The sequence below is a fragment of the Monopterus albus genome, unplaced genomic scaffold, assembly GCF_001952655.1.
Source record: "Monopterus albus unplaced genomic scaffold, M_albus_1.0 scaffold360.1, whole genome shotgun sequence".
Lineage (NCBI taxonomy): Eukaryota > Metazoa > Chordata > Actinopteri > Synbranchiformes > Synbranchidae > Monopterus > Monopterus albus.
Window position 1 is genome coordinate 294,699 of NW_018128240.1, and position 12,452 is coordinate 307,150.

Sequence of the window (12,452 nt, forward strand, 5' to 3'; positions counted from 1 at the left end):
GCAGGAATGAACTTTCAAAGACACAGACAAACTTATGCATCTGTTTTCTGAGTGGTACTCCATGTGACAAGCAAACTAATCACATTAAATTGGTGGAGAGTGCCTTTTGAAACTGGAAATAATAGTAAACACAGTTATATCGTCACAGGAGACACCTGTTTCTGTGTTGAGGAATACTGAAATTATTATTTTTTTAATCATTATAATAGGAATTGACAGGAGGATAAATATTCCAAAGCCCAACTGTGTTATGGCTCTGCTCCTGCACGCAGTTTCACACTTCAAAATGCTGAACACCACACATGCCTGGGATTACTGAACTATTGCACAGACAGATTTAGTCTGGAGCCCAAATCTGACTCCAGGTTAGTGACTGTTTTTGGATATGAAGCACATTTATGCTGAAAACAGGTCTATTAAATAATTAAATAAATAAATATACTCAACATAAAACCCTAGATTGTGAGGCTCAGCGTGGTGAAGCACAGAATTGGCCTTGCATTAGCAACCAGGGATTAGTTTAATCATTTGAACATTAAAAAAAAGAGCAGCTCCATAACCCATGTGGCTGTAATTAAAAGCCTGTATTCCACAGGCTGTTTGCTGCACCTGTCCCTCATTTGGCTCTTTACACTGATCTGGGTCAGCAGATCCCTGACAGGCATACAGAGCAGCTCCCGCACACGCTCAGTCTGTGCCGCAGCCAGCAGCGAGTCAGCGCCTGCTTTGTGTGAGGAACCTGGGGAGGAAACGTTCTCCCACAGAGTCAGCCTGTGAACAAACACCTCTTTTATCCACTCGCTCACTTTTTGTCCTGAGGTGTTTCATCCCCTCCCTCTCTCTCAGCTCAGAGTGATAAAGTGCAACGACTTAGGTCTGTAGCAAGCAACTCCACTTGTCTTTGCAAATGACTTTCACAGCTCAGTCTCCTTCGTTTCCAGAGGCTTAACACATTAAAGATACAATCTCATTTCCCAGCAGCACAGCTAGCCCACAGCTCACTGAGACTGCAGCAGGTACTGACGTTAACAGCAGGGTGACTACTGTCTCCCTAAATCAGGGATGTCAAACTCAATCGCACAGGGGGCCAAAACTCACTTTAGGTCGCGGGCCGAACAGGATAAACATTTATTGAACAGACTAAAACTAAACGTTTTTGAACATAAATATGAATCGAAGCAGACAGGATACAATATTATTCCAACATAAATAAACTGGAACTTAAAATCAGCAACCATATTTCTGCTAAGGCTTACATTTGCAAACACCTGCTTTTGGTCTGGACACAAGACATCGCACACTTTCATCATGCAGCTCTTCAGAAACTCTCCCTCAGTAAATGTCCGGGCTGATTTTCTCCTCTGCCGCAATAAAACTTGCTTTCACAGCAGCTTCGCTGTGTGATTTGGCTTTGGTGAAAACGTCTGCTGTGATGTCAGATTCCTCTTCAACTCCTCTACCTTCTGTAGCTTCTGCTCTGCATTCACGTTTTTCAGCTTGTCCTGATGTTTTGTCTCGTAGTGCCGTCTTAGGTTATATTCCTTAATTACAGCCACATTAGATCCATAAATAAGGCACACGGGTTTACCGGCAATGTCAGTAAACATATACTCATATACATGAACAGATGCTTGATTGATCTGACGTATTGACGCAGGAAGCCTATCATTTGATAAGGCAGCTGTTGCGCTGCATTATTTGATTTGTAGTTTGTGTGTTATCGGTGCTTCATATCGCCGGATCATTAAAAAAAGATATATAAAATGATGTCACAGGCCGGATGTGGCCCGTGGGCCTTGAGTTTGACACATGTGCCCTAAATAATCTTACTGTGACAAAATCTCATGGCCACATAAATTAAACATGTCATCCTATAGCATAGCAGTAAAAACGGTAAAGGTTTTGATGGGTTAGACATCAGGACCACATGAATTTCATGAATTAAAATCAATAACATTAATTTTGTCCATGTGACCTGCTCCTGCTTGATTATATTTCCTTGATTATGATGAAAGCCTAATGTTTAGGGCTGCAATTATATTGATTAATTTACTAATTCTTTTCTTGATTAATCAGTGAATAGTTTTGTCTATAGATGTCAGAAACTGCTTATTCGGTGTCGGGTCATGGTGGGAGCAGGTTCAGTAAGGTAACCTTAAAAGATCTAAGTTCCAGATTACCCTGGCTGCACAGAAAACTGTTTCTATGCACAGCTACAGCAAGTATCAATCAATCAAAAGTGTATTTATATAGCACATTAAATACCACCAATGTTGACCAAAGTGCTTCATATGGAGTCACAATAAGAAAAAATGAAACATAAAAATTTACATCACTACTGATAAAAGACAAAAGATGTCAGATCTCTATTTGGTACAAAATGCCAGAGTAGGTCTTAGGTTTTGTTAAGATCTTGGCCAGAAATGGATCTGATCTCTGGTGGTGAGTGTTCCACAGTTTGGGGACAACCACAGCCAAAGCTCTGTCACCCCACCATTTATACCTCGGTCTCTGGATATCCAAATGAAAATGGTCAGAGGACCTGAGATCTCTACAGTGTGTAGGGCAACCACAGGTTCAGCCACATCGGATAATCGGAAAGTCATGACTGGTTTACACCAACATACAAAGCATTACAATAGTCCAACCTAGTGCTGGTAAAGGCAGCTCTCTCATGATCCTTACATGTTACTAAAGGTTTCACCTTCCTAGAAGCTTGGCTTTACAACAGAGCTAATTTGTTTCTCAAATGTCACACCCAGCACTGTAGTTCATAGTTGGGCTTAATCTTACTGCTAGTTTCTCTTATGATTTAAACGTGCTTGTGTTACTTGCTTCACCGGGCTTCTTCTTAGTGATGTTACCAAGTTCCAAGATGTCAGCACTGAACTTTGAGAGTAAGGTATTATTGCCACTAAAGGAAACAATGGGCAGACCTTCAAAAATAAGTTTACATTTTGTCTGTTTGTTGTGTCACAACTACAGATTTATCACACCAGCATCATAAACATCCTTCTCATGAACATGACAAAGTAAAAAGAACTCAACCGTGTCCACTCTGGGCTCCCACAGACATTAACCAAACACAAATTAAAAGGGTCTTCCTGACGAACACACACTAGTGTGCAGGGTAATAAACTCCAATGAGCCCCTCACAACTATAATAAACAATGTTAAACTGTCTCAATCCTTCAGCCTCACTAATTGTTCTTAGCCTCAATATTCATAGAGTCAATGCAATTCCATTAAAAACAGTCATATGAAAAATCTGAAGAGGCACCACAGCCTGAAACTACTCCCAATTTCAAAAAGCACCCTGAGAAGGAAGAGTGTCTTCATATCTTTGTGCAGGGCAGCCTGAATCCATTCAATTTCAGTTCTGTGCCTGTGCACTTTGGATTCATGCTTCCTGCAGGTGCAGCCTCGAGGTTCCCGAACGCTCGAAAATCACTGCCTGCTATCGGCATGAAACGTTGTTCCCTCTCTCCAGCATGATGTCAATAGAACAGAACCACAGGCAAAACTCTTATTCAACTTTAATATTTGTCAGAACAGTAACAGAGAGAGAGCAGACAGGGAGCTGCAGGTCAAGCAATCTGACACTGCTGAAGTGCAGAGGAGCGGCAGGGACAAGGCCTTACAGACGACTGAATCTGGGACATTCAGATGACTTTATAGTTTGGCCCACTTCCTGAAATTTGCTTTGAAAAAGATGTCAGCTTGTTCTTCACATTCCCTTGCAGGCTAAGCTGCTACAGAAGAAACCACTTGTTCGGCAAGTGGCTGCATAATTAACGCCAGTGCTATGGTAATATGTACAGAGAGAGCAACGGATTGTTCTTCACAACATGCTGCTATGAAAATATTAGCTTTTCTTAATAGAACAATGTAGGCTACACTCCATGAAACGACTTCATTAGGTCTAACCATGTCTCCGCACACTTGCATCCCAATTAGCCAACGTTAGGTCTTTAACATGTTTTGAACAGGTAACATGCTAATGAACAAACCATCAAGGGTTTGTTTATTTTTCCTCAAAAGCACAAATGTCCTACAATGTATTTTAAGGCCTGTGGGAGACCTGAAGGACAGAGGGGTCAAACAAATATCTGATTAGCATTGTGAGCAGACAGCCACGGAGCTCCACATCTGACTGAAGCACTACGGGTGTTTATTTGGAAAACCAGTTTGTTCTGCTTGCTCAGCAAGATGTAATTTGACAATCTGCAACTTATGAAGCACAAATGAGAAATTAATAAAATACATTCTTGTGAAATTTACAGCTAAGATTTCTCCTTGTACTCAGACGTTCTACTCACATGTCCTTGTTTACTTGAAGGTCTGCTCATTAATAAGACCAGGCTGGCGCTGACTGACCTTGCGCCGACTCTAAAAGCAGGACAGATAGTGTGTGGGAGTCAGGCAGTGTACTGTACCCGTGTCAGAGGCGAAACCCACAAGGTCCTGCAGTGATGAATGAACAGTAATCCAGCCTACAGTGTGTGCCTCACCAATGTGGCCTCCAGTGTAGAGGCCGGTGTGATTCTCATTTCTGTGTGACTGTGCTCCAAAACTTTGCTTTCAAGAGCACACTTTATCTTCTGGACTTTTATCACAGCTGATCACATCCAGGAAAATTGACCAGCAAGTGGCCGCCAGGAATGGAAACTGGGCTGAAAGCACATAACAACTACACCGTGTGTGGTCCTATCTGCATTTTCCACGTGAGCTAGCCAACCCTGAACACATCAGACTGAGTGGGAATCTACTTAGCAATAAGCCTATTGATTATTCTTCAAATAACTCATTATTTTTTAGCAGGAAAAAACAAAGTTCCACCTGCTTCAACATCTGCAGCTGAACATCTTTGATTCTTTTTTAATTTCTAGGCAGAGAATGGCACCAACCTAAATGATACATTATTGATTTACCTTCTCAGGTGACTGATTAATCAATAGTTCATGTAGGTTCCACCCACAGCTGCTGTATACCAAAAGTCAAAATCATTTGCCTTGGCTGGAAAACTTTCACAAAATGAAACAGAACTGGAAAGTGCTGAATTATAGTCACTGGAGGCAGCTTAGCCTGGGTTTGCTACATCTGAAGTGAAGCCAACACGTTGGATATTTTCACTGGTAAACAGCACAATTCTGCTGGTAAATCACATTTATAAAAAAATAAATAAATCAACTAGCATAGTCATGTCAGCGACAGCATGCGACCCGGACATGATGCTTGTCTGACAAGTTTAAAACATGTTTTTTAAGTTTTAACTGAGTTTATTCAGTCCTGCACTGTTTGACCGAGAGCAGTGGTTACCAACTGGATGTGCCACAGCTAAGACGGAGGATAACAGCTAAAGCCTGACGGCTGTCAGAGCCATCCATGGTGAAATGTATTGCTGTTAAAAAAAAAAAACCTCATTAAATCCACAACAGCCCCTAACACAGTCAACAACCAAAGTAAACATTAGACACACAGTGAAAATTACTGGGCTTACAGGTTTTCACTGAGCGGAGAAGCCTGCTGTCCCACACCCTGACCGTGATGCCAGTGCGGGTTAACTGCCCCCTGGTGGCTGTTTGCAGTACAGGTCATAAACCCTGCCCCCTCCATGTTAGTGGATGGGACATGAGCTAAAGTAAAAACTCTAAATACAAAAACATTTTTCCCCAGAGGTGATTTCTGTGGGTTTTGGTAGATACCATCACACTGATGTGTGTAGAGGTGGACATGGTTGTTATACAAGTTTTAAAAAAACTGTATTTCGGTTGATTTGTGACCTTTTATTGGTCGTCCGATGCTGTCGCGCCACTTCTATACAAAATCTGTTTGCAAAAAGGGAAAATGACAGCTGCCACATTGATGATATTTTGGCTTCACTTTTGCATGTTGAGGGGAATTGTTGGCACGACATCCAGCACGCCGGTGGGGAAGCGCTGAGGCAGCTCGTGTTAGGATGAGGTGATCGTTCAGTCACTCTATGCTCGGGCACAGGATTACACAGCTCATGCTGCGTGTAGCCGCTGTATCTGATACAGTTGTGTTAGCACAATGCAGAGGCTAATGCCTCAGAGAACGACAGTCTTATTTTGTGCTTCGGTCAAGGTTGCACCCGTACCATCTACATCTGAGCCAGGCTGCCTGGGTGTTCTGTTCAATCACAAAGCTGTGAAAACTACAGCCCTTGTGACTAGTAACTAAAATGCTAGAGTAGCACACAGCAGCTGCCAGAAAGCAAAGGCATTCAACGGTCCCCCACAGCCTCCCAGCCTGAAATAAAGTCTGTCACCTTCAAGGGAAAAGAGCAGAAGCCCTACATCACACAGCCAAGGCCACAAACTTAATGAGAGAAGCTGTTATGCCTCCTTCTATTTATGCTGTTGATCACGAGATGCGATGTATCAGAATGTGTACGACTCGGCTCTGGTGATGCCAGGACACAGTTCAGAGCAGGGACTCACTGTTTTTACCAGTAGACCAACTGATGTTTGCCCTCTTTGTCAGGATAAACGACCAGAGACTCACCTTGTTAAACTAGTTACACACAGAGGGTGAAAGTAACTCAGCACATTTACTCAAGCACTGTATTTAAGTACAACCTCTGAGGTATCTGTACTTTACTTGAGTATTTTTATTTTCTGCTACTTCATACTTCATTTTCACTACACTACAGATAAAAAATAATTTACTTTGTACTCACTACATTTACTTGACAACTTTAGTTGCAAGTTACTTTTGAGAAAGAGGTTAATAAAACCAAATCCAGTAAATTAACAAGAGGTATTGATCCTTGGTGTAAAATTCACAAGCTACCCAGCAGTAATTCAAATTAAAGGCTTGTAAGGTACTGGAAATGAGCATGCCCTTTTCCAGCTGCAACATTAAAAACAACATACACCATAATAAATCAATCATTATAATCAAATAATATGATGCACATCAATGTAAACTGTGCCATTTCGCATAATGAGTAGTTGTACTTTAAGTATATTTTCTGGTAATATTTTTGTTCTTTAACTAAAGTAACATATGAATGCAAGATTTTACCTTTAACACAGTGAATACAATCTGAGTACTTCTTCCACCACTGGTTACAAATTCGTTATGTATGTTTTTGGTTGAACTCTGTCTTTAAAGCACTGTTGGAGAAAGCTGGTACTGTATAACGCTCTGGAGTTTGACAGTTGTTACCACACACTGTGCTAACAGTGTAGCATTTTTCCAGTCTTTAGTTGTCCTTTTAAAAATATCAAATCCAAACTTGAGCAGTGACAAGTAATCCTTGCAGAAGATCAGTGCGCAAAAAGAAAAAAGAAAAACAACACTGACTTTATCATCCCCACAGTTTGGGATGCAAATTAGCTTCAGCTGGCGAAAACAACAACACACAGGAGACGTCACACTGGAGTGTTGATGGGGATTTGTGTCAACATTTACAGACTAAATGGGAAAATAATAGTTTACAGAGCAGTTTGATGCAAGAATATGCATGTACACAAAAGGCACTTTATAAGACAAGCTGTAGCTAACACAGCTGAACCCAGCCTTCATTTGGCCCTTCTCACTACAGTCAGTCCAGTAAAGCAAGTTTGATGCACTTGGACCAACACCACCACCCAAAACACACATGCACACACACACACACCCCACCCATGAAAGCCTCCATTTAGTTTGCCTCATTTGAATTAGAGGAGCTACTACTGTCTGCCAAACGTTGGCTTTGATGAGGCGGTTGAATTTTTATGTGGGCCAAGATACCAACACTCCCTTCATTCATCTTTTGTTTACCTTTTAAGCCACATTCACAAGCTCCTGATTTACTAGTCTTGTAGGACAAAAGGAAAATGTGAACGTCATTAAGCTATAGATTCTAAAATAAGAGACAATAACATTTGTATGGTTAAATGGAACCTGTTTGTCTGACGAGTCCTTGAGCTGAAGAAATACAAAACATTTGTTTCAATTTGAGTTTGACTGAAGGAATAAAAACACAACTTGTCACACTGTTGTCTACTGTATCTGGATATTCTTCAGACAGATATGTGCTCAAAACAGCGTCAAGTATGGCCAAAGAAACTGTGATTTTTTTTACTCCTCTGTAACATTTTACTGGACTCTGATGCACCAGTTTTTGCCAGGATTCTCTACACAGGAACACTTGTATCACTGCAGTTATTTGAAAGTACTGATTAAGTACTTTGTTAACAACAACTAGTAACCAATTAATTCAAAGTCATTTATCATGAAACAATGTGACACTTGTTGATTCCAGCATCTCAAAGGAGAAAATTTGCTGCTGCTTTATATCACTGTGCTCGGATGATCTTGGGGTTTTGTGTTTCTGGTTGGACCTAACGATTTGCAGACATCACACTGGCTTCTGAGAGCAGAAGATGGACAGTTCCTATTAGCAAACATTTTACAAACCCAATAATGAATCATAAAGGTACCAACAGATTCACTGACAAGGACAGGTATGGTTAGTTTGCAGCCCTGCACGCTTGTAATAACATAAAGAGTCTATTTGGAGAGGTTTTTCCATGAGAGACGGAGTTTGAGGCTTCAAAACACCTTCACAAAACAGCATCCTGCTCTTAAATCCGAGGCAGGGGCCGTGTAAATAAAGAAACCTGGCCCCGCGCTGCAGCTCGCAGCTCCGCCTGTTTCGCAGCTTTTGACAACTTCCTGAAGACCGTGATGTTTTAACTTTCCTGCAACGCCTAGCTCCGGGTTAGCGACGTGGTTCGCTGTCCATCCTGCTCGCTGTGACTAACAACCTGCTGACACGGTGCCCAAACAGGGTCCATCTTGTGCACCACATCACACTCACACACAGTATGGGAATGTCAAGGTTGGTGTATTGTGGGTAAACTGGGAAGTACGTAGTGTTTCAGCCGAATGCCGACCCTTGTCTCCACACTGCATGAAGCGGCCAAACTAACGTTGTCTGTGGCGGACATCGCCACCAGACAACCGACAGACCTCACCGCTACGCTGAGCCACTCGCGGCCGAGCCTCCCTTACCTGTATCGCGTGGATGCCGTTAGGACGCTCCGCCGTGTCAAGCGAGTTGTCGAACACTCGGTCCTTGTACAAAGACCACAGCCCGACGTTTGGGAAGAAAAGAATGGCCGCTATGAACAGCCCGGCCAACTGCAGGAGCCTCTTCTCTTTCCGCCTCATGTCTCCAGGAGAAAGCGTTGAAGCAGCGGCGGTGGAAACTAGCAAGTCCCGAACCCCTGCTGTTCCCTAGCGGAGCTAACTTTCACTCTGACTGGAGGACGACACCGGCGCTGTGACGCTCACGGCGGCCAACTCTGCCGCTAGGGGGAGCGAACCACGGAACAGAGTGGGGGCTCAGCCACCAGATAACTTTAGTTTTTTAAAGTGAATGCAATGAAAGAATTCCGTCAAATATACTGAATGTTTTCATTTTGGTAATAATAACCTGCTCAAGATACAAGGGGGAAATAGACGAAGTCCTGAAAAGTTCGCTGACCCATAAACGACCTATGATGCCTTCAAACGCACCTCGGAAACAAAATCACGCATTTTCTGGAAGCAACCACTTATGGACTTTTGAGCAAACGTGCCAGCATGCATATAAAAATTTGTTGTTTTTAATTACTGTGGGACAGTATAAACCTGCTTTCTGTTAAAAGTTAAATCAAATGTTTACAAAACAACTACAAAAAGCACAAAATAAGAAAAATAGGTGGAAACCAACTACAAAGAGATACAGAACCACATTAAAAAGACAGAAAAGATCCAAAAGGAGTAAAAAAAGTACAAGTGATTAACACACACAAACAGACACAAAATAAGTAAAAATAAGTGCAAAATGAGTAAAAATTAACACTAAAATGGCTAAAGTCAGATGCAAATCAACTACAGAAGGTAACAATGGACAGAGATGAAAACACTGTTAAAACCTTCAACTCCTGCCATCAGATCTTATTGGATGAACTTTTCTTTCACTTCTTAATTTGCTTTGACACTAAATCTGTTCAATGATATGACAACATTTCCATTTAGTTTCTGAAAACTTAAGTTGTGATTCTAATACTTGCAAACATTTAATGAGTGAACAGAGAGAACGTATTAATGCCACGTTTTATGCCATACAATCCCCCTACCAACAGTGAGCGGCCATAATAGCTAAGAGGTGATTACGAATGGATGCTGGCCCAATTTGAGGGGATGAGAGGGGTCCATCACCTTAACATCTCACTTTACATGTCAATCAACATTATTAAAATGAAGCTTGACACCTAGAAAGCATTAATATGGTGGTATAAGCTTCTGTTTTTCTACAAAGCCTCTTCCGGTTCTTTTAAACCAGGAACTCACAAAAAAGACAAAGTGGACCACTTTAGATTTTATAAAAAATTACCGTACTGGTTTATTCAGAGGATCACAGGTAAAATTAACATCACACGTCCAGATCTCTCCCACCACCAACCCGCGCGCAGGCAGCTTGGAAGATGAAAGACCCTGGACCATGAAACCTATATAATTTTAATCATTTTGGGCTAGCCCCATACTACGCAGGGAGTCAAACCGTGACGTCACCTGATATGCCAGCTTGCAGCTGACCATAACGTTAGTCAAAACATGAGGAAAAGTCAAGGTGTGTGGCTGTTGTTTTTGTGGTGTGTATCTAGAACAATTTGACATGACATTACACATTAAGACAAATATTAAGATTAGCATTACAGTTAATACTAACAACTCTCTTTGCCTGCAGCCTTGGCCTACATGCAGTTTGCAAGCACATGAAATTAAACTGAGCAGTTAACAGCCTGAGCTAGACATCCTGTCTCCACTAAACATTTCTAGACAACAAATCTCGGAATATCTATCTAACTAAGAAATAACCTAACAGTGGGAAAACCCAGTGGGTACATGGACACATGCTTGTTGTTAGTCTGATCGACCTTCTGATCAAGCATTTTATGATTATTTGTGAACTGATTTGAGAAATATTCAGATTTTATTTTGTTTTGTTCAGAAAAGCATGTGCATGCTTAATTAATGTTTTTCAGCCACTTGTCTGTCTGTAAAATACTCTCTGGATTCTTTATGAATCTGTGAGTAGTCAACTGCACAATGGCTCTTTACAGTCTAGCAGTAGCTGATGCACAGTGACTGGCGACCTGTCCCTGCCTTTCACCCAGTGTCAGCTGGAATTGGCTCCAGTTGAACATGAGTTGGACATGAGTTGAACTTCATCATGATAGACAACTCCTGAAATACTTCACTGATCCAGAATGAATCAACATGTGTTGGAAGTGTCATCAAAATAAAGTTGTGCAACTCATTGAAGACTGATTAGAAACCATCTGTTCTGCTTATTGCCTGAAGATCCTTCAGCACAGCGGAGCCAGAGCCAGTGGTGGATGGACTGTTTCTCAGATGAAAATCCAAGCAGCCAGCACACCTACTTTGTAAACACACAACAAAGCCTCTGTTTGTGGACTGGATATAAGCAGGTGTGAGCGCATTAGTTTGTGGAGCAAAGTTGTAGATTGGCCATATAACCACAAACAAACTCTCTGCGGTTGCCTGGTTCATAAATCCTCTAAATGCCTGTTTGTACTAATAGTACACACTGTACCACACTGTTGAGCCTTGATTTAGAATAACTGAAATCTCTACTGTTGTTTTTGATCATGTGACCTCATTATCCTAAAATACACAAAAAAGGCAGATTTCCAGCATGTGACAGGACACACTTGTATAGCAGTGTTGTATGGATAGCTTGTCTTTTTGCATAGAAGTCTCTGGAAGAAGGAAGGAGCGAATATTTGGGTGTACAACTGAAACTATACAAATAATATTCTTCTCCTCTACGGTATCCACTGCAGGTAAAGACCCACCACCTCATCATTTCATCACTGCGGAGGTGCCAGGTGAATTAAATATTTTCAGCTTTTGATTTCCCTTTTTGTACATCTATTTACCAAGAAACCCACAGGCCCTTGTGAAGTGATTTGCTTGTGTCCAGTAGAAAATGAATAGGGGTAAACTACATCACTCTCACTGCGTCCTCTGGTTTTCCTCTGTGTTGTTGGGCCCCAGGTGAGATTGATGTCGCACAAAGACTAATAGCTAAATGGCTAAATTGCTAAGAAAGTACACATCATATATCATCTCTTAGTTTTTGCCATTTCTTTTGGACATCCAGGAAATAAATGAGAATTTTAATGTTTACGGAAGAAAAACATCACAGAATGAGCAGAGGGGAAAAGAAGGTTATTTTTTATCTTGATGCCCTGGTCTGTGCCTTCTGACGTTCTTTTCTTCAGTGTTTGTTGCATCAGTATTATATCTGCTGCCTGCAGCACCACACCACCACTGCATCTGTGTCTTTGCATGCAGCCTACAGAGTTATGGATTTAAGTGTTTGGCAAAAATCAATGCAAGTCAAGACAGAGGAGTGTGGCTGA

At 41.6% G+C, this 12,452-nt stretch overlaps 1 protein-coding gene across 1 annotated transcript in view; it reads right to left on the bottom strand.

Moving 5' to 3' along the window:
- galnt10 (UDP-N-acetyl-alpha-D-galactosamine:polypeptide N-acetylgalactosaminyltransferase 10 (GalNAc-T10)) overlaps positions 1-9,795 on the bottom strand; it is an 80,425-nt gene extending 70,630 nt beyond the window's left edge. The window contains exon 1 of the mRNA XM_020625584.1: positions 9,028-9,795. Coding sequence (XP_020481240.1) covers positions 9,028-9,186 — 159 coding nt within the window. The 5' untranslated portion in view covers positions 9,187-9,795. The remainder of the gene's footprint in view (positions 1-9,027) is intronic.
- Positions 9,796-12,452: the final 2,657 nt, after the last annotated feature.